The 26373-nt window shown below is 36.2% G+C and overlaps 1 protein-coding gene across 4 annotated transcripts in view; it reads right to left on the bottom strand.

Moving 5' to 3' along the window:
• Positions 1–26373, bottom strand: part of LOC121374175 (LIM and calponin homology domains-containing protein 1-like) — a 190846-nt gene that overhangs the window by 97896 nt on the left and 66577 nt on the right. For all 4 annotated transcript variants that reach the window (XM_041501150.1, XM_041501148.1, XM_041501152.1 and 1 more), the window contains exon 4: positions 1312–1421. In XM_041501150.1, the coding sequence (XP_041357084.1) occupies positions 1312–1421 (110 nt within the window). The remainder of the gene's footprint in view (positions 1–1311; positions 1422–26373) is intronic.

Raw genomic sequence — 26373 nt, 5'->3', positions numbered from 1 at the left:
ACATTCCTGAGTTTGCTGCAATTTTTAAGATGTTATTGACCAACAGAGACTTTTTAATGATTGTAATTACATATCAAATATATTTTTCTGCATAAAATATTAGTGGCTGTATATTAAACGTTTTTCTGATCGTTCTAATATTTGTACACGGTTAAATTTCATTTTATTTCCTAAAATATGTTTCTTTCGTACGTACGAAATTATTTGAAGACAAAATCCAGTTTGGGCTTCTTACAAATATTAAGATGACTAGAAAGACATTGAATATACAGACACAGATATTCTAAACAAGAAAATATAGTTAATATGTAAGTTTATTTGTAGAAATATTTTATTAGTCGGAAACATCTTACAATGCAGCAAACTCAGGAATGTCCCTTCAAGAAGGATTTAAATTGTAAGGACCATCCATGCACAGTGTCGTGTTTATTGGGATCTAGACCTTACAAATAACAAATTTTATCTTTAATAACTATTTATTGTCTTTTTTCTTTATGTACACAAGACAATAAACATCAACCCCCCAAAATATATACTTCAGTTTCATTATCTAGACTGGTTGAACAATTACAGTGAATATTTTCCCACACAGTCAATTATGGATTTTTTATAATCAATCATCACATCTGGGAGAGCCAAACCGATCAATTTTTTTTTATTATGATCAATCATTGGAACATCACTATCACAAGGTATTAGTTTAAATCTCAGGAGTGGCAGGTTTCTGTCAGAGGGTAAAATGGGTATGGCACCATACCCAAACATTTTGGCACATTTTATTTTTACAAGTTAATCTCTTGACAAAATTAATGACTCTTATCATTACTGTATGATTTTCTTAACCCTAACCCTAACCCTAACCCATTTTCTTTGTGGGGAGGCCCATAGCCCCTAGCTGCTGACTGTGGTTGCATTCAATTTCATTGCGTCATACCCCAAAAATTTCTTTCTGGCAGAAACACTGAGCGAGACATAGACTAGTGGTAATATGCTTGCCTGATGCACGGTCAGTCTAGGATCAATCCTTGTCAGTAAACCCATTGGTCTACTTCTCATTCAAGCCATTGCACCACGACTGGTGTATCAAAGGACATGGTATGTGCTATCCTGTCTGTGGGGTGGTGCATATATAAAAAATCCCTTCCTACTAATGGAAAAATGTAGACAATTTCTTCTCCAGGACTTTATGTCAAAATATCAAAATGTTTGACACCCAATAGCCGATGATTAACAAATCAATGTGTTTTAATGGTGTTGTTAAACAAAACAAACTTTAACTTTCAGTTTAAATATTGTACAAAAGATACTCACTCTGCTATGGCTCTTTGTGATAGATCTTCAAGGTCAGCGGGGTCAAACAAATGTGTGTCTGTTAATCCAAAGTGGCTGCGGCAGGAGTTGAGGAAAATGTTCAAATTATCCTGTAAAATAAAACGCAACCATTAAAATGTAGCAAACCCATAGATCACAGAGACAGGGCAATTAGAGGTAGACCACAAGCACAACACTCACAGGCACTGGACATATTTTAAAAAGAAAAATTAGAGGTACACCACATAAATTAAAAAGAGCAACACAACATAGCACAAGATACACAGGCATTGGGCATAAATTAAAAATAGCAATTAGAAGTACACCACACCACACCATACCACACCACACCACACCACACCACACCACACCACACCACACCACACCACACCACACCACACCACACCACACCACACCACAACACAACACAACACAACACAACACAACACAACACAACACACCACAACACACACAGGCACTGGACATACATGTAAATTACAAAAAGAGCAATTAGAAGTACTAGAACACAACAGCACAACACAACACACAGCCACTGGAGAGAAATTAAAAATAGCAATTAAAGGTAGACCACAGCACAACACACAGACACTGGAAAGAAATTAGAAATAGCAATTAGAGGTATACCACAACACACAGACACTGGAAAGAAATTAAAAATAGCAATTAAAGGTAGACCACAACACAATACACAGACACTGGAAAGAAATTAAAAATTGAAATTAAAGGTATACCATAACACAACACACAGACACTGGACATAAATTAGAAAACACAGGTTTAAAACAATACATGAAAGTAACAAAACCTGACGTCCATGACACTTTTATTTTTATTTTTTCATTAGTTTCTTCTTAATGTAATGAAAGAGGGTTTTTTTTTATATCTTTTTCTAATCCTGGAAATGTAATATATTTACCATAAAAGACTCATGACATAAATCAGTTATGCTTATGATATAATCACATAAATTATATCCATGACATAAATATATGCAAATGAGTTAAATTAATAACAACTTGAACTACTTTCGCTTAGCATGATGGAAATATGTACACCTTTGAAGCTATGGAAACAGATAATAAAATGATATGGTTGATTTGATAAAGTGGCTATATCACAAAGAAACTAACATGTAGCAAGTGTTCACAATTCCCATTAACAACAGAAAAATCTATAAAGACACAAATGTTACATTTCACCTGGCTTAGTACACAACAATTTGTCATGTGTTACCGAGTGGTTTGTAATTAGAATAACTGGACTATAAGACTAGTTTTACAATACATATACATAGAGAGGATTCGACACAACTGTTTTCTAACATGGAAAGAAAGAAAGAAATGTTTTATTTAACGACGCACTCAACACATTTTATTTACGGTTATATGGCATCAGACATATGGTTAAGGACCACACAGATTTTTGAGAGGAAACCCGCTGTCGCCACTACATGGGCTACTCTTCCGATTGGCAGCAAGGGATCTTTTATTTGCGCTTCCCACAGGCAGGATAGCACAAACCATGGCCTTTGTTGAACCAGTTATGGATCACTGGTCGGTGCAAGTGGTTTACACCTACCCATTGAGCCTTGCGGAGCACTCACTCAGGGTTTGAAGTCGGTATCTGGATTAAAAATCCCATGCCTCGACTGGGATCCGAACCCAGTACCTACCAGCCTGTAGACCGATGGCCTACCACGACGCCACCTAGGCCGGTTTCTAACATGGAGACAGGCCCCGGGACGGACATGCTGGAAACTCTAATGGTATATGAGCATGTAAAAATTATTCACACTCGCATTCTGTTTATCCTATAACACTTCTAAAATAACATTTTCATTCAATATTTAGTAAATTACAGTACTAAAGTCGCCCCCATTGTCAATATGATGTCATCATGATTAGCACAAATAACTCACCCACATTAACTAAATCTTATGAACACATTACATTCAGGTATACAGGTCTTAATGGCTTGTAAACAAATGACCCATTCACAGCAACACATTATTACTGAGATACCTTGAAAATTTGCATGTACCTTTAAATTTGCACTAAATTATCACATGGGTTTATGACATGGATATCATTGGTAAGTTATAAGATAAATTTAGTTTATCATATTTTAAAAATAATTATGTCGGCATTAATTGTCTGCAATCACTATGTGTGTGTGTGTGTGTGTGTGTGTGTGCATGTGCATGTGTCTGTGTGTGTGTATTTGTGTTTATTAGTGGATGCATGCTTAATTGATTGGGTGGTTGAATGAATGAATGAACGAACGAACGGACGGACGGACGGACGGACGGACGGACGGGTGGATGGACGGATGGATGGGACGGACGGATAGACAGATGAACAGATAGGTTTAATAACACCTTAGCTTTAAAACAAATCATGCTAGTACAAGCTAGTGATGCAAGAAATTACTTCTGGCAAGAAAATTTCAAATATTTACCACCGTTGGTCAAATGTAAAAGAAAAATCAGATCAGGTATCTGTCAATGTCACCACAATAAGACAAACATTATATATACAAGGAAGTTACCCCCTCAAACACACTGTGTTTATATTTTATCCCATAGCGTGCCAAGGACCAAGCTACTAGAGCAAGTGTTGTAACTGGAGATGGCAATTTAACTTGTTAACTACGTGTTTGTAACATTACACTGGTATAATTACATACCTGTGTTCTAATGAGGTATTAACATGCCAGGTGAACACTTAACTTTCAATAGCACCGCACGTGCCTCACAAAACAAATCATTGTCAAATACCTCTAGTGAACCAGGCATTCTGATTGGCTATTTACTGTGGTACACAGTGTGCATGTATGTTCTATGAGGGGAGAGGTTTGTTTTGTTTACCGACACCACTAGAGCACATTGATTTATTAATCATCGCCAATTGGATGTCATACATATGGTCATTTTGACACAGTCTTAGAAAGGAAACCCACTACATGTTTTCATTAGTAGCAAGGGATCTTTTATATGCACATATATAGCACATAGCACAGCCTTTGATATACCAGTCGTGGTACACTGGCTAGAATGAGAAATAGCCCTATGGGCCCACATGATGTACCGTGACAAGGTTGTTTTCTGTAGTATATTCTGCAATGTTTAATACTGTACATAAGGAAATGTTAGTGAGCATATTATCGAATTTAGCGATACCATACAATATGCTAATTATTTCATGATGCTACATTTAAAGAGACGTTCAGTAGAATGGTCTGACAAACTTTGGTGCTATTGATTTGTCGGTGATTAATTGAATTAACACCATTACAAAAGAAGATTGTTTAGTTTTTTTTGTTTAATGACACCACTGGAGCATATTGATTAATTAATCATCGGCTATTGGATGTCAAATATTTGGTAATTCTGACTCGTAGTCATCAGAGGAAACCCGCTATATTACAAAAGAAAATATTTTTTTTGTTTAACGACACCACTAGAGCACATTGATTAATCAATCATCGACTATTGGATGTCAAATATTTGGTAAGTCATCAGCGGAAATCCGCAACATCTTTCCTAATGCAGAAAGGGATCTTTTATATGCACTTTCCCACACAGGATAGCACATACCACGGCCTTTGAAATACCAGTCGTGGTGCACTGGCTGGAATGACATTACAAAAGAAGAGCAAACAACTAACAGTTAGCATGCTCATTACTGTAATTTTCTACACCTGTAAGTTGTCTGTAAGCTGCATAATGTGCAAATTTATCACAAATATTATTTGAACTGATCCTACAACTTTTCTTTTTAGTGCTTACTTGATATGACAACCTCGCTAATATAAAGTTTATGTTGCTAATATGTCACTTATTTCTAATTCGCTAACTTTCAAGAAAACTAAATACAATATTTCAATTATGTTCATTAAATATTAAACAAGATAGTAAAGTTTGTAGTAAAAAAAACTTTTTCTAATAATAAGGAATAAACATTATTTTTTTCAAGAGGTGATATCACCACCACAAGGTCTGATGGTATATTCAACCATCGATGATCAATTAGACAATATTGTTTCTAAAAAAAACCCCACCAAAAAACAAACAAAAACAATTTTAAAAAACCAAACCCAAAAAACATGTGATAAATTATAATTAAATTAACACATCTTCAAAACTATTTCACAATTTATTAATTTTTTTAAAAGTACCTGCACCAAAATAATGAGGAAAATGTTTTGAGTTTAAAACTTGAAAAACATCAACTGCGGAAATGGAGTGATCTGAAAGTTGGCTAATTTTCGAGAGTTAAATCCGGGTCAACCCAGCAGCAAACACTGGCAGGTCTGTCAGGAATTAGGCCAATGTGACAACTGGAACACTTGGTGACACACCTTGCTCATGCAACAAGAAATCATTGGCACGGACCTGACACAATGTAATTGGTGTGTACCCAGTGCTCCGTAATGTTTGCCATCACTCCGAGCTGAAGACAAATCTATAATAGCTAGTGCATCCTCAATTTGAACTGACTGGATTCATCTTCAGTCTTGTAACCAGGTCCAGAACTCTATTAACCTATCCATGTCCTATTTAAGTTTCAGGGCGAGATGTAGCCGAGTGGTGAAGTGCTCGCTCGATGCACGGTCAGTCTAGGATCGATCCCTGTTGGTGAACCCATTGGACTATTTTTCTTGTTCCAGCCAGTGCTCCACAACTGGTGTAACAAAGGCTGTGGTATGTACTACCCTGTCTGTGGGATGGTGCATATAAAAGAACCCCTGCTGCTAATTGAAAAGAGCTCATGAAGTGGTTTCCTCTCTCAATATCTGTGTGGTCCTTAACCATATGTCTGATGCCATATAACCGTAAATAAAATGTGTTGAGTATGTCGTAAAATTAAAACATTTCCTTCCTTCCTATTAACATGCCTGTGTCCTATTTAAGGTTCAGGTATGTCCATCCCATGCCCTGGTCTCTGGTGTGACCAGTACTGGCCTGCTTTGGGAAGAGTCTTATTACCAGATCATAACAATGCTCTTTGCTTTGTCTACATACACTGATACAGGAAATCTTTTAATATAAAACAAGTATATGCTTATGGCAATCCATTAAATAAATAGTTTGGTAAATCCATGGCAATTAATCCATTAAAATAGTTTGGTATATCAAAGACAATCCATTAAAAATAATTTGATGTATTCATGACAATCCATTAAAAACAATTTGATATATTCATGACATACATGTAGCTACATGAGTGGCTGATAAATATTATTTACCTTACAAGTTGTCTCAAAACATATCTAGCAAGTGAAAGCGAGTTAGATATGTTTTTAAAGTTGTAAGATAAATGGTATCTAACAGACACAAATTTAGTATTCCATTTTTTACATATCCTCAAAAACCAGGTTTAATTCAAATTAAACATCTCATTTAAGGCACATGTACTTTGCAGTTAACTTATGTATCATAGAGCAAACAATTTCAGGGTAACATATATATCACAGAGCAATGAATTTCAATCATGCCATTTCAGTGGATGGTATGGCTGTTGTGACTGGGTTATCAACTACGAGCAGCCAATCATATGTCTTTAAACTGATATCACATATTTGTTATTGATGTGTGTTATCATAAATAATGAATGACGTTCTCAACAATGGGTGATTACGAAAATCCATTAAAATTAATTTGTTATCTCCAAACATAGTCTTAGTCATGGATATAGAGAATAATACATGAGTTTCCACTTGATACCATTTATCTTACAACGAGTTGTTTAAAATGTATCCAACACTCTAAACCATTTGCCAACCACTCGGAAAATGAAATTGATAATACAGCTAATTTTGAATTTGAATGACGTCAGTATTCCAATGATGTCACTTTACATCTCTTTACAATAACATTAAACTGGGTCATGACCTCTCAGAAATGATCTCCAACATACGATTTTGATACACGACGGTGATCTCCTATACGGGTGTGTAAGAAATGTCACAAAACATTATCGAGGTTATTCAGGTAGAAATACTATCATTAAAATAAACAATTCATCAGCTATATGAACCAGTATGTGTATAGATTACACCTTTTAATGTCTGCCATGTTCTAAGGACACTTTTCATGAAACAGAAGCTCCAGCTTGTTCTCAATGACCTACATCTGTTGTGTTTAAATTATCTCTTAATAATTCATTGTTATAATCAAATGGAAGATGAGGTAGATGTTTGCATTTCCCCACCAATATGACATAAAATATGCGAAAATAAATTACCTCAGACGTATTGCTCAATTAAAAACCTGTGCAGTGAAAAATCCATATGTTTGTCTGTAGGTTCATCTGTGCATATCTGTAGTTCCAATATATGTCATGTTAAAAATCTGTTTTTAAAACTCTGGAAATCTGGTGCACTGTTTTGGAAATGAATAAATTCCTTCTACCTCCTATATTGTTTATATGTATGTACGTATATGACAGGTCTAGTATATAATCTGTTGAACATCTACAGTTTGACAGTTTGGTAGGGCAGATTGTGTGACAGTTACCTGTAATTTGACTGCCTTCCAGTATGACCAAGAAACAATACATACATGTACAGTTTATCATACCTAGCATCTGTTACTACACCCACTAACTCCATTCTGTATTCATCCATAGATCCGTTTCTCACAGTAATTCCATTCTCTACTCAAAACATATGACATGCAGACACATGCAAAAATATACAGCCTGTAAGTCTGGTCATTCAGACCTACATTGCGGCAGGATGTAGCCCAGTGGTAAAGCACTCGCTTAATGTGTGGTGGGTTTGGGATCAATCCCTGTCAGTGTGCCCATTGGGCTATTTCTCGTTCCAGCCAGTGCACCATGATTGGTATATCAAAGGCTGTCGTATGTGCTATCCTGTCTGTGGGATGTTGCATATAAAAGATCCCTTGCTGCAGCGGGTTTCCTCTGATGACTACATGTCAGAATTAACAAATGTTTGACATCCAGTAGCTGATGACTAATTATCAATATGCTTCAGTGCACCATGACCGATATATCAAAAGGTTGTGGCATGTGCTATCCTGTCTGTGGGATGTTACATATAAAAGATGTTGTATTATTTACATTATTACAGTTACAGTTAAACAAAACAAAAAACCCCAGACCCACATGTATAGTGTGATAAATATTTTACAAATATCTCAGTTATCTTTCATTTAATACAACAATGTTAATTAAGTATAAAATAAAAACTGCAATAAGTAAGACAAAAACATTTATATTTACATAAAGCTTACAATAAATGTCAGTTTTTTTCAAGTTAATTCCAAAACATACAAAGTTGTTAACAACAAGAAAATTAATATGGCTGACCATTGCAGCAACTTATGATGTCCAGCAGTCATTATTGGATGTGGTCACATTCCATTAACAGTTTTACAGGCTTCAAAGTTCAAGGAAGGAAATTTTTTATTTAACAATACTCTCAACGCATTTTATTTACGGATATATGGTGTCGGATATATGGTTAAGGACCACACAGATATTGAGAGAGGAAACCTGCTGTCGTCACTTCATGGGCTACTCTTCTCGATAGCAGCAAGGGATCTTTTATATGCATCATCCCACAGACAGGATAGTACATACTATGACCTTTGCTGCACCAGTTGTGGAGCACTGGCTGAAACGACAAATAGCCCAATGGGCCCACTGACAGGAATCGATCCTAGATCGATCGCACATCAGGCGAGCACTGTACCACTGAGTTACGTACATCCCGCCCCTCAAAGTTCAAAGTCATATGTTTTGGATGCCACAAACTCTTTTACTTATTTATGTATGGAAATAGTAGAACTAAGACAGAACAGCTAGAATATTCAATCAAGATGAGTAATCTTTTAAAATAAACGGTTTTAAAATTTAATGGATGACAAGGTCAGGTGATGGCTGTATAGGAAGCTAGAAGTAGGGATATGTATTTTCAAACAATCTATTATTTAAAAGATTGGAAAACTGATCTCCTCATACCATCTTACTTCTGTTATAATGGTTTTAATGGGAAAATAAATAAGAAAATATGATCCGACTGGAATTTTTTTATTCTGATGTACAAAAAGAGATTTATTTATTTTCTGGCTAATATACATGTGTATCTTTCCAGCTAAGATGGTTGTAATAATGTATATAATTAATACAACATCAATTGAGAACTAAGGGTACACTAGCCTTATAGCTAGCATTGTCTGCACTATAATGACCAATACCTAACGTTTTAACTTGTATGCAATACTAGTAGTACAGAACAATCACATTGCAAGGATGCTGTCCAGTCAGATAACTGAGTGGCACAAAGGTTTTAGCCAGTTCCATCTTAAAACCAGGAGCTGGATTTAGCTCAGTTGGTCGAGTGCTCGATTGAGGTGCTTGCGTCGCAAAATCGAACCATCTCTGTGGATCCATTCAGCTAAAAAAAAAAATCTTATTCCAACCAGTGCACCATAACTGGACAAAGGCCATGGTATGTGATCTCCTGTCTGTGGGAAAGTGCATATAAAAGATCCCTTTCTGCATTAGAAAAAATGTAGCGGGTTTCCTCTAATGACTACGAGTCAGAATTACCAAATGCTTGACATCCAATAACCGATGATTAATTAATCAATGTGCTCCAGTGGTGTTGTTAAACAAAACAAACTTATAAAACCAAAACCTCAGCATCATTTCAAAAGTCTAAAAAAAAAAAAAAATCTGTCTTCACTGATTAAAAAAACCCACATCTTTTTTGGGTGATGGGATAAGCTCGGGAATTGAATTAAATGGCCACTTTATATCTTATGTAACTATATACTTGGAATAAATGACACTCTTGATAAATAAGATTTAAAACCCACAAAAACAAGTCTAAATCTTCACTTTGTTCAACTGACAAAAAATAAGACATGATGAATATCTGTACTGCTTAGCTATTAGGCTTTTGTCATACATTCTGAGGTTGGTTTTTTTTTCACCTTGTATAAAACACCTGCTCAATTCATAGATATGCAACTATGTGTACACATTTAGCGACATTCCTGACATAACAGCATTATCTTTCCACTTGTTAGGCAGTGAACATCGAAGCATTAAATGTGTCTGTATTGAGGTGCCGGCAGGTAACCTGTCTTGTTTAGCGTGACATCTTAAACCACAGCCATTGTGGACGAGACAATCACTGAGAGACGAGCAGACAACGGGCGTCTGCAAACTTAATGTCTTCAAAGACAAACCAATCATAAATCATACACCTTTCAGTGCATAATCAACAAACAACAGCTAGCATATAGAGAATAATACATGAGTGGATGTTAGATACCATTTATCTCACAAATTGTTTTAAAATGTATCTAACGAGTTTGATATGTTTTTAAAAAATGAGTTGTGAGATAAATGGTATCTAACGGCCACGAATATATTATTCTATTTCATACATATCCTCAAAAACCAGGTTTTAAGCAAATTTTAAAATCTTTATTTATTTACAGCCGTTGTACCAGTAGCCAACTTACGCATCACAGACCCATGATTGTCAGGTTAAGTATACATCATAATGTAATCAATTCCCATTGTGTAGTTTTTTATTGGATATATAGCAGTGCATGGTGGCCTGGTCATCACCTAGAAGCAGCCAGTCGTATTTCATAAAATTGTTAACACACGTACATGTGTAAACAACCATGTGTTATCAAAAATAACACATGTTGTTCTCACCAACGGGTGTGTAAGAAATATATATAATCTATGTTTGCAACAAAAGACTTACTACAGTAGTATGTGCCAGAAAGATGAGATACCATATACATATGAAAAAGGCTGGATGGGTGTTGTTTTTTTTTTGTTAGCTTAATAAATCAGTGATATTTATCAATGGAATTACTGCTTGGCAAATTGGCAAAACTATAACTTCCATTTCAAAACAATAAGCAGGTACAGGTCCATGAGGTTGTTAAGTGTGCAAACACTTTCCCTCACCCTTCAAAGTGTCATCAAAATCCACTGTTTGATGAATGTATATAATCAACTTATATTTTCTGATGCTGGGTGTGTTTGATATCTTGGCCAGTTAGGTGATTCCTGAATAAATTGTCATATATAATGTTAGTGTAATAAATTGTCATATATAATGTTAGTTAGTGTAATAAATTGTCATATATAATGTTAGTGTAATAAATTGTCATATATAATGTTAGTGTAATAAATTGTCATATATAATGTTAGTGTAATAAATTGTCATATATAATGTTAGTGTAATAAATTGTCATATATAATGTTAGTGTAATTTTACTAGTTTTAAAAAACTGTATCATATACTGGGGCAGGACGTAGCCCAGTGGTAAAGCGCTCGCTTGATGCAAGGTCGGTTTGGGATCGAACCCCGTCGGTGGGCCCATTGGGTTATTTCTCGTTCCAGCCAGTGCACCACGACTGGTATATCAAAGGCTGTGGTATGTGCTATCCTGTCTGTGGGATGGTGTATATAAAAGATCCCTTGCTACTAATGGAAAAATGTAGCAGGTTTTCTTTCTAAGACGATGTCAAAATTACCAAATGTTTGACATCCTATAGCTGATGATTAATAAATCAATGTGCTCTAGCGGTGTCGTTAAACAAAAACAAACTTTGTATCATATACATGTAGCTGCCATTTTAAATTTGCGTCCCCTCTAGCACCTGCCCTTGGTAACCATACTTTGTTTGTATGTGTTAGTATGGTGGATACGTTTGAACGTTTTCAGTCTGGAGTATGGACTGAACCTATATGTTGCCTGAAGATCTTTATATCTTTAAAGGGTCAATGGATGTTTTGAAAGAATAGCCTCTAAACATGCATACATACTTTGAAAATGTTTTAAGATGGACTCGATGATATACATGGACAAGCTAACAACATTTCTCTCAAATTCCAATCAGATGATCATCTCACCAGTTACAAATGATATTATATATAAAAAATATTCATCTCAGACAAATAAAATCAATTTATCATTTTAGTTATAACTAACCAAAATGGCTGGAACTTCAGCATCACTGGTGATATATAATCACAACCTTATCAAAACGTCCTTTGGACTCTGCCATATGCAGAGATATGAGTTTGGCTTTGTTAATGGTATTGTCATTCAAATTTTTAAAGTCCCATACAAACTAGCAATTTTCCTCTAAGACCACGTGTCAAAATTACTAAATATTTGACATCCAGTAGCCAATGATTAATTAATCAATGTGCTCTAGTACTGTCGTTGAACAAAATAAACTTCTGCTTTAATCTAGACACAATACACATCAGAAGATACTGTGATCCATCTCTTACCACAGCTAACCAAAATGGCTGGAACTTCAGCATTACTGGTGATATATAATCACAACCTTATCAAAACGTCCTTTGGACTCTGCCATATGCAGAGATATGAGTTTGGCTTTAATTCCTATGCAAACTGCCAGTTTTAGTCTGCACAGTACACAGAAGACACAGAAGACATCTCTTACCACAGCTATACAATTCCTGTACAATTCTGAACTGTGACATTTCGTAGAACCTAGTATCTGAGTTAACAACAGCCTGCCGGACAGACAGACAGGGAGGTGATAATGTGCTAACTACAGGTGGCACACACGCACAGCCTCAACAGGGCTTTGTTACCCCATTAACCTGCTATTAACCTGTGCCTGCCCACTCCAGCCCTGTCAATCAGCTTCCCTCACGACCAGCGGGACGTGACACTCAATTAGCTCACTGGAGATGCGAGGCAAGTGGATGATTAACCCTTCCTTGACACGGTCCCCACTCTTTACCAGCTCAACTAGGCCAGTCAGTTGGAGAAACAGAGCCAGTCACACAATTACCATGACACCTTGTAACAGTGTCAGCTTGGCCAGTCTGGATGTTTCATTATTATGAAAATGATGTATATATAGCCAAAATGTTTTCAAACACTCACTAAAAGAAAGAAAGAAATGTTTTATTTAATGACGCACTCAACACTTTATGGTTATATGGCATCAGATATATGGTTAAGGACCACACAGATATTGAGAGAGGAAACCCGCTGTCGCCACTTCATGAGCTATTCTGTTCGATTAGCAGCAAGGGTTCTTTTATATGCACCATCCCACAGACAGGGTAGTACATACCATGGCCTTTGATATACCAGTCGTGGTGCACTGGCTGGAATGAGAAATAGCCCAATGGGCCCACTGACGGGGATCAATTCCAGACCAACCACACATTGAGTGAGCGCTTTACCACTGGGCTACGTCCCGTCCAAACACCCACTGAAATGTCTGGTTTGTTATTATTCACACATACTTTACACATAACCAAACAACAAAACATGTTATTGTATTCACATATATACATGTACATGTAATATAATCATGTTTACATTATTCTACCAAATATGAAAAGAATCTCTTGAAAAAGGAAAAAAAGAAAAAGAAAAAAAGACTACCACCACCAGTACAATGTTATTTAATAAACAGAGCTGACTGATACCACACATGACAATTTTAAGTTATAATTCATTTCATTTCAACTTATTTCTGTGCTTATATCCAATTAAGGTTCAAGCACGCTGTCTTGGGTACACACCTCAGCTATTTGGGCTAGTAATTTTCGACAAGGTGCTTCTCTTTGATCAACCTGACTTGTAAAACAGCATAAATGACATAATAATATAATAAACTATTTAACTAAATATATTTCAAGTTGCATTAATGGAACAAAATGGGGTTATGGTATTTTTCTCTGTTAAATAATCCAAAGGAAAAATGTACACTATTAGGCTACGTTGGAGCAAAAATGACAACCCATGATACCCAAGTGATAATTTTCTTTTCTTTGGGACTACGTAATTGGTCAGTTCTGTGGTTTTAGATGGAAAAGTCTACTTAATCAATAGTTTTACAGAACTATTTACAGTAATAAACCATGTCCATTACCATTTTAGGGGTGACAGGTAATATTCCACAATACCAGTATGTATTTTTATGTCTAGACAGCGTCAATTAACTGGCTCGTCTGGTTACCAATCAAATACACACCTGCCAATCAGGAATCACAGGTAGAAGCAACTAACAGCATAGACCAATTAACTAAGAAAACACTCCGTGTATCCTTTCAGTACGTAGGTTAATGCATGGACAAAACATTGTTAATTATTTCGACTTGTTGTGTAGCCACTTTGACAATGTATTTTATTTTGTATTGAAAAATAATATATATAGTGCTGGATATACTTATTGCTGGCTTACTGGGATGTGTATTATTACAGAACATTGCAATGTATGACTATTTATCATCCTGCAAAAACCAGGTAGATTGTGTTTCTCTAGTTCTAAGGCTCATTCCTGATGTTACGCGTTAAGTATTACGTAACCACCAGCTCGCCAGAGGGCGTACTCACTGAGATGGTACAAAATGACTGCGCCCGTTATATATAATAGCTGTCACATTTAACAGTTTTATTAATTAACTATACGATTATACGTGTTGATATTAAGCAATAATGTGTATTATATATTGTTGAATATGCATACCAGGCCAAATGCCTTAATTGTCTCTTCCTTTAACCACAATGCCACTGAGGCCAGTTAAGTAATCAAATATGCTTGTAACCAGTTTTGCCTTGGTGACTTTCCAACTTGTCATTAAACAAAACGCAAAATTAAATATGACCACTGACATAGTCCACCATTGGAAACACAAACACAAAATACATGTTCTTAAAGAACATAACAATATATGGAGGAGCTGCTAGATGCTGAAAACAGACTGAACATTATTTTAATAGTACATTCTGGTAGCACTAGACATTCAGTTTCTGAAAGATGAGACATAAGCTGATGACCTTTAGACATCAGTAAATAATTTGTTTTGTTTAATGACACCACTAGAGCACATTGATTTATTAATCATCGGCTACTGGAGGTCAAACATATGGTTATTTTGACAGTCATAGAGAGGAAACCCGCTACATTTTTCCATTAGTAGCAAGGGATCTTTTATATGCATCATCCCACAGACAGGTTAGCACATACCACAGCCTTTGATATGCCAGTAGTGGTGCGCTGGCTGGAACGAGAAATAGCTCAATGAACCCACTGACAGGGATCAATCCTAGACTGTCCGCGCATCAGGCGTGCGCTTTACCACTGGGCTATGTCCTGCCCCTTAGATATCAGTAAAAAGAAAAAAATTTAGCTTGGAGAAATTCAAACCAGTAATGGACTTTTATTTACATTTAACCACGCACAAGAAGAAATATGATATACAAACAAGAGCATAGCAAACATTACATGTATTGCACACATTAATGAATATGCAAATGTTGGTCAAAGAAGTAACCATGACAAAAATTCCCTAAAAAAAAAATCATATTATTTTATGTTAATTAATTAATACTTAAAATCAGATCTTACTGGCTGCTCTGTCATAAGATCTGACCAAAGTCAATGTTATTGCATGTTCAGATTACCATTTATTCAATCAATGCAAAAAACAACACTGGCAAAAAATGAGAGTTCTAAACACGCAATGCTTTCACAGGACTAGTCACCATCTTGAATGAAAAGTCACTTGAAATAACAAAACGCTGGCTCATATCAGATTTGTCATAAATACCACTGCAGATGAGATTGAAGATGTGATTTCAGATTGCATCTTGATATGCTTTTACGTAACTTCCAGTGTATATGGTGCACAGGAATGTCTTCCTCTTAGTATGTAATACGATCATCTTTAAATTATCATACCAAATATGATAAGAATCCCTTAAATGTGACTAAGCAGTTCTCAAAATGAACCAATGGACTGATGCATGACGCTGCTGAATAATACACTGTTTTTATATCACTCTGCTTTACTTCAGGCCGGAATGTAGCCCAGTGGTAATGTGTTTGCCTGATGTGCAATCAATTTTGGATTGCATGCCTATCGATGGACCCTTTGGACTATTTCTCGTTCCAGCCAATAATAAAAAAGGCTGTGGTATGTCCCATCCTGTTTGTGGGATGGTGCATTTGTGCACATTTTCATCCCAGACTACTTCAAGAATAAAGGCCAGCTAATGTATTTTTATTGGCCCATGTTTTTTTGTCCTTTAAATAAATATTATGCTTGATGTGCAGCATATCCAATGTCCTGAAAATATTTAATAAAAAATTAAATTTCATCCTCTGCTCCCATTTTGAAAAAAAAAATTAGGATGAAAAATCTATCTGGTATTTTATTATGGCCTTACTTTGAAAAGCCACGTACAACGATAATATCAGTACACTATATACCGGAATGCATATTTTAGCATACGTCTGCAAAATGTACTTAGAGATCATATTCCTAGCTCAATAGCAGAGATATTAAATAACCACATTAGATTTTTATCAGAGCCGATAGTGTGCTCTGAATGGTCTGTGAAAAACGTGTTCTTGAGACACAATGGAGGATGTTTTTCTCCAACAGATCCTGAATTTCCTGTTCACTGCTGACACCATTATAAAATAAAGCAAAAACAAAACAAACTTCTCATACAGTGACGTAGGCTTTGCTTCAGCAAGCGAGTTCAGCAAGTCCAAGCTTGACTATCCTCAAGGTATAAATATTTAAACTGAACATGAAACAAGTTGTGTTAAACAATAAAGTGTGTATTTCAGACATAAGGTATCCATTCCAGATGTAGCTTAATTCAAACAAATGAAGTGTTTGAGAGAACCAGCTTGCTCAAAACATGGTCCCAATATGTCAACAAAGTGCACTGAGGGAAAACAAATCTGGGAAGTGAAGTCAAAATGGGGAAATGATAACCGAACAATACAAGATTGTGTGAAAAACATGGGAGTAATATACTACATGTGTTGGGGAATAACAAAACAAGAATGTGGTCACTGCATGGTGGGTGTACAGAATAACACTCCTCTCTGCTCTGTAACAAAACAAATAGGGCAAAATCTTGAAAACAAATATATTGTATGGCTTTGTTGTTGTTTTTATTTTTGATGTTGCTGTTGCTGTTGTTGCTATTGTTATTTTGCCAGTGAAAATCAGAGTTGGGTTTTAGATTTGTTTATTTTTAATATCTGGTATCGTGCCTTTAAATGTTGGACCTTCATACCAGTGTTTATAAGAGAAAAACTTGAAATCATCTGACTTATGCATGAACACTAATTAGTGCACAAATAACCATACTTAATTATAACGAATATTAACACCAATTTTCAACTCTTAAATTCATTCTTAAATCCACCAGGAACATAATTTGTCCAGATATCCTTTAAAAAAGATTTATGTAACAGCTTTATTACATGCATTCTCGCTCCAGCCAGTGCACCACGACTAGTACATCAAAGGCCGTGGTATGTGCAATCCTGTCTATGGGATGTTGCATATAAAAGATCCCTTGCTGCTAATCGAAAAGAGTAGCCTATGAAGTGGTGACAGCGGTTTTCCTCCCTCAGTCCCTGTGTGGTCCTTAACCATATGTCTGACACCATATAACCGTAAATAAAATGTGCTGAGTGTGTTGTTAAATAAAACATTTCCTTCCTTTGTTACATGCATGTACTCAGTCTATTCAGTTAATCAGAAATTTGATATTTAACATTTCTACCAATTATGCACAATAAAATTTCAATCCAAATGATCAGTGAAGAAATTGTAAAAGCCAATTATAATTTTTTTTTTTTTTAAAGTTAGTTGAAAATATCTCAATTAATCAGATATCGGTAATGGTGGCCATCTTAGATTTTGTAATACTAGTATGGTAAACCTAAAATGTCCTGCAGAAGATAAGCAAAGAGTGACCTCTGAAAACCGTGACCTTAATTTGTACACGAGTGTTAAATCACACAGCTTGACTTATACAACTGATACTAAAAAAAATGGCTTTCATCATTTTACTATACTCATAGATACACTCAAAGATTTCAGCAAGTGCATTACCGGTATTTAATTTTAATTCATAATGTCACAGCAAGATGAAAAACCTTGGGCATTGGTAGAGGGGGAATGTGGGGCCCTGACCCCCTCTCAACTCGAAGATAAATACCCTCCACCTAAAAATTGACAATCAAATTATAATACCCCACACACAAACACACACACACACAACACTCCAGTCATTGTCATCTTTCAAAAATCTGTGAAAATGTCATACATATATATTTCATCTGACATATACAGACTAGATACAGAAATCTTAATCCTATCTTTTGTTGTGTGGAATGGCCGGAGCCTTGTTAACCACCAAATGCCACCGTTATCACGATAAGACACACAGTGTTTCAGCTTGTTTTTACTCCACCTGGCTTATCACTCGACATTCCTTCGTTAATGTCCAGATGACACTTCGTCAGCCGTGGAATGAGGACATATCCCATAAACATGCACAGGTGTGCGCTGCACTTTGCTCTCCACAGTGTGATCCACCCTGATAACCTGAATCATTTTTGTTTTACACTCAATATGTCATCTTGTGATAGTATTGTAATACTGAATTTGTAACATTTTGTGCACTTATTGCATTGAATTTAGTATATTAATGCACACAGCTGACTATGCAGCATTTCATTGTTCACACAAAGGCCCCGTTCCACGAGGCGATCTTAGCTCTAAGATCACCGTAACTGCATAACTACCTGATGCACTTAAGATGATCTCAGTGCTAAGATCGCTTCATGGAACAGGGCCCAAGAAAATTACTCAAGAAGCTCAAACTGTTATTGTACAAAGTTAAAGTTTGTTTTGTTTGACAACACCACTAGAGCACATTGATTTATTAATCATCGGCTATTAGATGTCAAACATTTGGTAATTTTGACATATAGTCTTAGAGAGGTAGCCTGCTACATTTTTCCTATAGTAACAAAGAATATTTTATATGTGGCATCCCACACAGGATAGCACATACCACAGACTTTGATATATCAGTCATGGTTCACTGGCTGGAATGGTGAAATAACCTAATGGATACACTGATGGGGATCGATCCTAAACTGACCACACATCAAGTGAGCCACTGGGCTATGTTCAGCCCCTCTGTTATTATACAAAGAGTGTTTCCTAAATTGATTGCATGGGGAAGGGAGGCAATTATCTTCATATATTCATGTAATAAAATAAAATTTTAATTACTTCATATGGGCCCATCATGTTTTTTTCCCAACCCAACCAGTTGCCATGACTGGTATATTAGGACCTATGGTATGTTTTGTCCTGTTAGTGGCAGCAGGTGTTCTTTGTCACTAGCTATACCTGATCAGGATCTAGCTCAGTTGACAGAGTGCATGTCTGAGGTGCTGGGGTCACAGGATCTAATCTCCTTTGTGGATCCATTCTCTGATTGTCCCTCCCTGCCCCCCCCCCCCCCCCCCCCCACACACACTTTCCAACCAGTGTCCCATGATTGGTATATCAAAGGCTGTGGTATATCTTGACCTGTATATGAGACAGTGCATATAACGGATCTCTTGTTGCTAGTGGAAAAAAGGTTTCAGGGATCCTCTGAGACTATGTGTCAGAATTACCAAATGTCTGATGTCCAATAGCTAATGATTAATAAATCAATAAGCCAAAGTGGCGTCATTAAACAAATCAAACTAACTTTGTCACTATCTAGACCAAGTGTGAAAATGGCATCAAATGTCAGACACCAAATTGCTGTAATTTAAAATGTGCTGAGGTGTCCTTAAAAAAAAAAATCATTCCTCTTAGTTTTTTCAGTCTCGAAAATGGCTGCATTTCTTTTCTGTTTTTTACTGACATTTAAACTATGTCAGATCTAGCATTGCCATGATTACAAAAATAGAGCCACTGATGACCGATTTTCTTTAACTGATATATAAACAACAAATACAGGTATGTGTGCTCAATGAGAAATCAATACGAGAATAAGGAATGTTCTGTATTTAGGTCAGAGCCAGGTGATCAATAAACACTTTTCCAAACGTTTGTCTACACTTGCTGTAAAACGGAGCCAGAGCTGGTATACCACATCTGATGATGAGCAGGATGTCATATACACATCAAATATTACACGCTATTCTCTAATATATACAGTGCTCGAAACTCGCCAAAACAATATGGTGGCCCAAAAAATTAGAATGGATGTTGGCAAATTATGATAAGAGAACCACGAGCAAGATTTTAATGTGGAATACAAACATTAATAGTGGCTCATATGTTATAGCTCTAAAGAAGATCGCCCACATAATATTATTTGGGTGACTAACGCCATTATTTTTTAAATATTTAAGTCACCCAAATGGGACATTGGTTGCATTTGGTGACCTGCATGGCCACATGCCGTTTCGAGCCCTGATATACGATATTGGGGAGAGGGGGGGGGGGGGGAGGAGGGTTTGATGGTCAGGTAACACCTGCCAAACTGAGTATACACAACATGTATTACATATCTCTGTAATATATCATACAGAATGTGATTGGGTGAGGTAGGATGCATGGGTTTGGGTGGGACATGTGACTGTGTGATATCACAGGTATTTCATGCTACTCTGTAATAGATTTGATACAGGGTGGGGTGGGGCGAGGTAGGGTGGGATGGGATGGGGTGGGGTGGCGTAGTTGACAGGTATCATCAGCTAAACTGAGTATACACAACACATATTACATATCTCTGTAATATATCATACAGAATGTGGTTGGGTAAGGTAGGGTGCATGTGGTTGGGTGGGATATGCAACTGTGTGATATCACAGGTATTCCATGCTACTCTGTAATAGATTTGATACAGGGTGGGGTTGGGGCAAGGTAGGGTGGGATGGGATGGGGTGGATGACAGGTATCATCAGCCAACCTAAGTATACACATCATGTATTACATGCTACTCTATATCTGATACAGGGTGGATTTGGGCAGGGTGAGGTTGGGGGGTGGGGGGAGGGGGGGGCATATGACACCAGCCAAACTGTGTGTGATATATCACAGGTATTACATGCTACTCAGTTATATATCCGATACAGGGAAGCACTGGGTAGGGTGATACGTGACACCATCTAATACCAGTACTCTGTAATATATCTGATACAGGGAAAAGTTGGGCGGGGTGATATGTAACACCATCTAACACCAGTCCTCTGTAATATATCTGATACAGGGAAAAGTTGGGCGGGGTGATATGTAACACCAGTGAAACTAAGTCTAACACCCCAGGTATAGCATGCTACTCTGTAATGAATACATATCTATCAGATACAGTGAAAGGTGGATTGGGAAGACATGTTGTACCAGTCTGAGTCTAACACCACAGGTATTACCTGATATGGTGTAATATATCGGACACACAAGAAAGTCTAATACCACCATGAGTCTAGGACAACATATATTACATGTTACTTTTATATATGTGATACGGAACAAAATGTATTATTATCCATAATGGAATCTCATTCGTGTCACAGATGGTACGGTACATGTTAGTCAATACAATATACCTGACACACAAATATGTCTATAACCACCCAGACTGAATGTAATACAACACGTATTACACATGTTATCCCATAATATATCTGATATACAAAAACGGGTAACAAGTACCACCCACACTGAGTGTAACATTGTATATGGGTACTGCACATTACTATACAGAAGAAAATAAACACAATACAATTTTTTTCAAATACATGCATTGTTCAAATATAATTAAGATTAAGATTAAGATACTTTATTTATGTGTCTATATCCAAAGGAAGTTCATACACGTCTATCACATGCCTAGTCTCTGGCATGGCCAGTAGAAATATAATTAATTCCATTTCGTGTTGTTATTAATACTCTAAAATATGAAAAGTTCATTTCTAAAAGGTTATATATCCATTTAAGTCATTTAGAGAATAACATGGTTCTGCTGAATCATGATACAGAGTATATCATACGAAGCATAATTTTAACATCTCCATTAATGGGCACAGATAGCATTTTGACAAATTTTATTGTCTCATTGTTGAGTTGTATTAACATCAGTACACCGTCACTGTTAACTTAAAAAACTGGAAATCTGCATTTATTGATTTTTCTTTTTTAATTTTTGGGGGGTGGGGGGGGGGGGGGTGGGGCTTAGCCCAGTGGTAAAGCGCTCGCTTGCTGTGCGGTCAGTCTGGGATCGATCCCTGTCGATGGGTCCATTGGGCTATTTCTCGCTCCAGCCAGTGCACCACGACTAATATATTATTAAATTAGGCCATGGTATGTGCTATCCTGTCTGTGGGATGGTGCATATAAAAAATTCCTTGTTGTTAATTGAAAAGATTACCCCATGAAGTGGCAACAGTGGGTTTCCTCTCTCAATATCTGTGTGGTCCTTAACCATATGTCTGACGCCATATAACCACAAATAAAATGTGTTGAGTGCATTGTTAAATAAACATTTTCTTCCTTCCTTCTTATAGCATTTTGATCATGAATGGTTGTGTCAGAATTTTCAAACTACACTTCTTTTTAAAGGGACATTCCTGAGTTTGCTGCATTGTAAAATGTTTCCGACTAATAAAATATTTCTACGATTAAACTTACATATTAAATATATTTTCTTGTTTAGAATATTAGTGTCTGTATATTCAATGTGTTTCTGGTCATCTTAATATTTGTAAGAAGCTCAAACTGGTTTTTGTCTTCAAATACTTTGTACGTACGAAAAAATATATTTTAGGAAATAAAATGAAATTTAACGTAGTACAAATATCAGAACGGTCAGAAACACGTTTTTTTATATAAAGCCACTAATATTTTATGCTGAAAAATATATTTGATATGTAATTACAATCGTTAAAAAGTCTCGGTTAGTCGATAACATCTTCAAAATTGCAGCAAACTCAGGAATGTCCCTTTAACAGATCAAAAATGTTTAGACTTCAAAACCCATCCACTCACTCCTGGTCAGTTTTACGTGCATGTAGTATTTGAAAAATTAAATCCTCATGGTAATGTTTGGGCCCTGGATTTAAACTTACAGCCTTCTGAACATCTGTCAATCCAAAATGTCACTGTATAATGTTTAAGCTTATGTATATCTGACATGGAAAAATTAAAATGGCTGACTACTAAACACAGAAGTTGAAGAATGACTATAAATAACCAGTTTTAATCTGTTATTTTCAACAATTTAAATTATAGTTATGTGTCTCCACTTGAAGAACCATTGGGCTATTTCTCGTTCCAGCCAGTGTTCCCCAACTGGTATAACAAAGACCGTGGTATGTACTATCCTGTCTCTGGGATGGTGCATATAAAAAATCCCTTGCTGCTAATTAAAAAGAATAGTCCATGAAGTGGCTACAGAAGGTTTCTTCTCTCAATATCTGTGTGGTCCGTAACCATATGTCTGATGCCATATAACCGTAAACAAAATGTGTGAAGTGTATCATTAAATAAAACATTTCCTTCCTTCCTTCCTTTCTCTCAATATATGTGTGGTCCTTAATCATATGTCTGATGCAATATAACTGTAAGTAAAATGCGTAATTAAATAAAACATTTCCTTCCTTTCTTCTCTCAATATCTGTGTGGTCCTTAATCATATGTCTGATGCCATATAATCGTAAATAAAATGTGTTGAGTGTATCATTAAATAAAAAATTTCCTTCTTCTTCTTCCACTTGGAGAAAATTTACCACAAGAGTCTCCATAAAACTGGGTATTTTGCATGGATGAACACGTTTATATTGCATATTTACGGTCAGTATATATATCAGAATAATTAATTTTTACAGTCAGTATATATCAGAAAATTTGATTATAATTCTTGGAATAATTTATGTCATCAACATAATATGTAATATTAAGACTGAATTAACTAAAACCCGATAACGTAAATCACTTTTGTTCGCATATATTCAAAACGAGACAGCGAATAAATAAATAACCACACCCATGACCAAGCTACAACCGACGTAAATATATTTATATACAACAACAATAACAAAACCTTTCTCATCAACAAACGACAAAACACAGGTAAAAAACAAAAGGTGTTATTGTCTAATCTGGCCGTTAACTAATCTACCTGAACTTACCTGTATGATTTTGTATGTGTGTGATTCAACCAAGCCCTGTTGGTCTAAATATGGCTGCACCAGTGTCGAGCCGGCGGTGGAAATGTAGTAATACCAGTCGACTGATTGACAGGCCAGGTATATCCAATACACACACAGCACTCACTTAATATACATGCATACCTTTTTAAAAAGAGCACACACAAGTAGGCCAAATCGGCATTGACAATATTCACATACTGAAAACAAGTCAGCTAGTTGCTGTCACTTCCTGCTGAACAATGATTAAAAACCTGTCTATACGTTCACTGCAACACCAGAGCTGAAACACTGTGCAGCTAAAACGATCGTGGAGCCTACCTCACAAATATGTTCAAACACGGTGGCTCACAAAAGAAACTCTGTTAAAATATTGGCCTGCAAGGCGATGTGTGTTGTTTGAAATGATTACCTGTTGTGAGACATACAGGACAGGACATCAGCTTGCAGTGATCTGTCCTGTCTCTAAGTAAAAACAATACTGAGACTGATACACAACTAATGACCAAGGTACAGCTGTACTGACCACAAAAATAATCTAGCTGTCTGACCAGACCATCAAACATAGCAGTCTGACCACATATACACGGCTATAGCAAGGGCCTCTTTTGTTGTCTTTATAGCATAACCAGCAATCTCTCCATTCCAAATGTTTGCTGTTTACAAATGACAATTGGCCGCCAGTCAAGTTTATTACTTGTTTCAATAAAGTAAGCCTCACAGACAAAGGAAAGGCCTCGGTGGATAAATATTTAATTTCAAGAATAAAAGAAGAAATAGCCGACATACTGTTCTTGATATAATACTTCTAGTATGGGTTAAGTATAACTGTGTATAATAGCAAAGAAAAGTATCAATAGAATACACTTTTCGTGAACTTACATGCAGTAATTTAAAGTCACTGACCCTAGAGCTCCCGAGGTTTGTACGTTTTCTATTTCACAAGAAATGTGTTACAGAAACTATTACAAACAACAGGATGACACTGAATTTGCCCAAAGTAATAAAGAGTTTTAAATATATGTAAAATAATTTAAATATATGTAAAATAATTTAACTGTGAAAAACTGTAATAGTCAAATATATTATACACACAGCTGCCTAACAAACATGGTCAGTGTCTTTAACATAATAAATGTTTACCTACATGTATAGCTGTTCTGGTATTTACACATGAACCACAATGTATGAAATGGAAAGAAAGATTGTTTACCATACCCCAACACACTGGTAATCAAAGGCTATTAAGTGTAATACCTGTAGTAGTTACAATATGTATAACACCTGTAGTAATTACAATATGTATCACACAGCGCTGTTGTAATTACAATATGTATTACACAGGGCTGTAGCAATTACAATATGTATAATACCCATAAGGAGCTGGTTGGAATGGGAAATATTAACAGTGATTGGACTTATTATTGATAATCCAATAACTAATGAGTGTTTTCATGCTCAGCTAGGTATCATTACACATGCATCCATCCAAATCACTCAAAACCATCCATCCATCCATCCATCCATCATCCACAATTGTACATCAAATGGATTAAAATCTTAGGTTCAAAATATAACAAGTTTGTGCTGTTTAATAACACCACAAAAGCACTTTGATTCATTAATCATTAGTTATTGGATGTCAAACATTTGGTAATTCTGAAATATAGTCTTAGAAAGGAAACCTTCTATATTGTTCCATTAGAAGCAAGGATCTTCATATGCACCATCCCACAGACAGGATAGCATATACCACAGCCTTTGCTATACCAGTTGTGGTGCACTGGCCGGGATAAAAAATAGCCCAACTGATAGGGATCGATCCTAGACCGACCGCACATCAGGTGAGTGCCATGCCACTGGGCTATATCCCACCCTGTTCAATATAGAATGTACCTTTACATTAACTGTCCATCCACCCATCCATCCATCCATCATTTCATCCATCCATCCATCATTTCATCCATCCATCCATCCATCATTTCATCCATCCATCCATCCATCCATT

Source organism: Gigantopelta aegis, chromosome 6 (genome assembly GCF_016097555.1).
Source record: "Gigantopelta aegis isolate Gae_Host chromosome 6, Gae_host_genome, whole genome shotgun sequence".
Lineage (NCBI taxonomy): Eukaryota > Metazoa > Mollusca > Gastropoda > Neomphalida > Peltospiridae > Gigantopelta > Gigantopelta aegis.
Note: the sequence above shows the minus strand (reverse complement) of the source record. Positions and strands in the feature narration are given on the sequence as shown.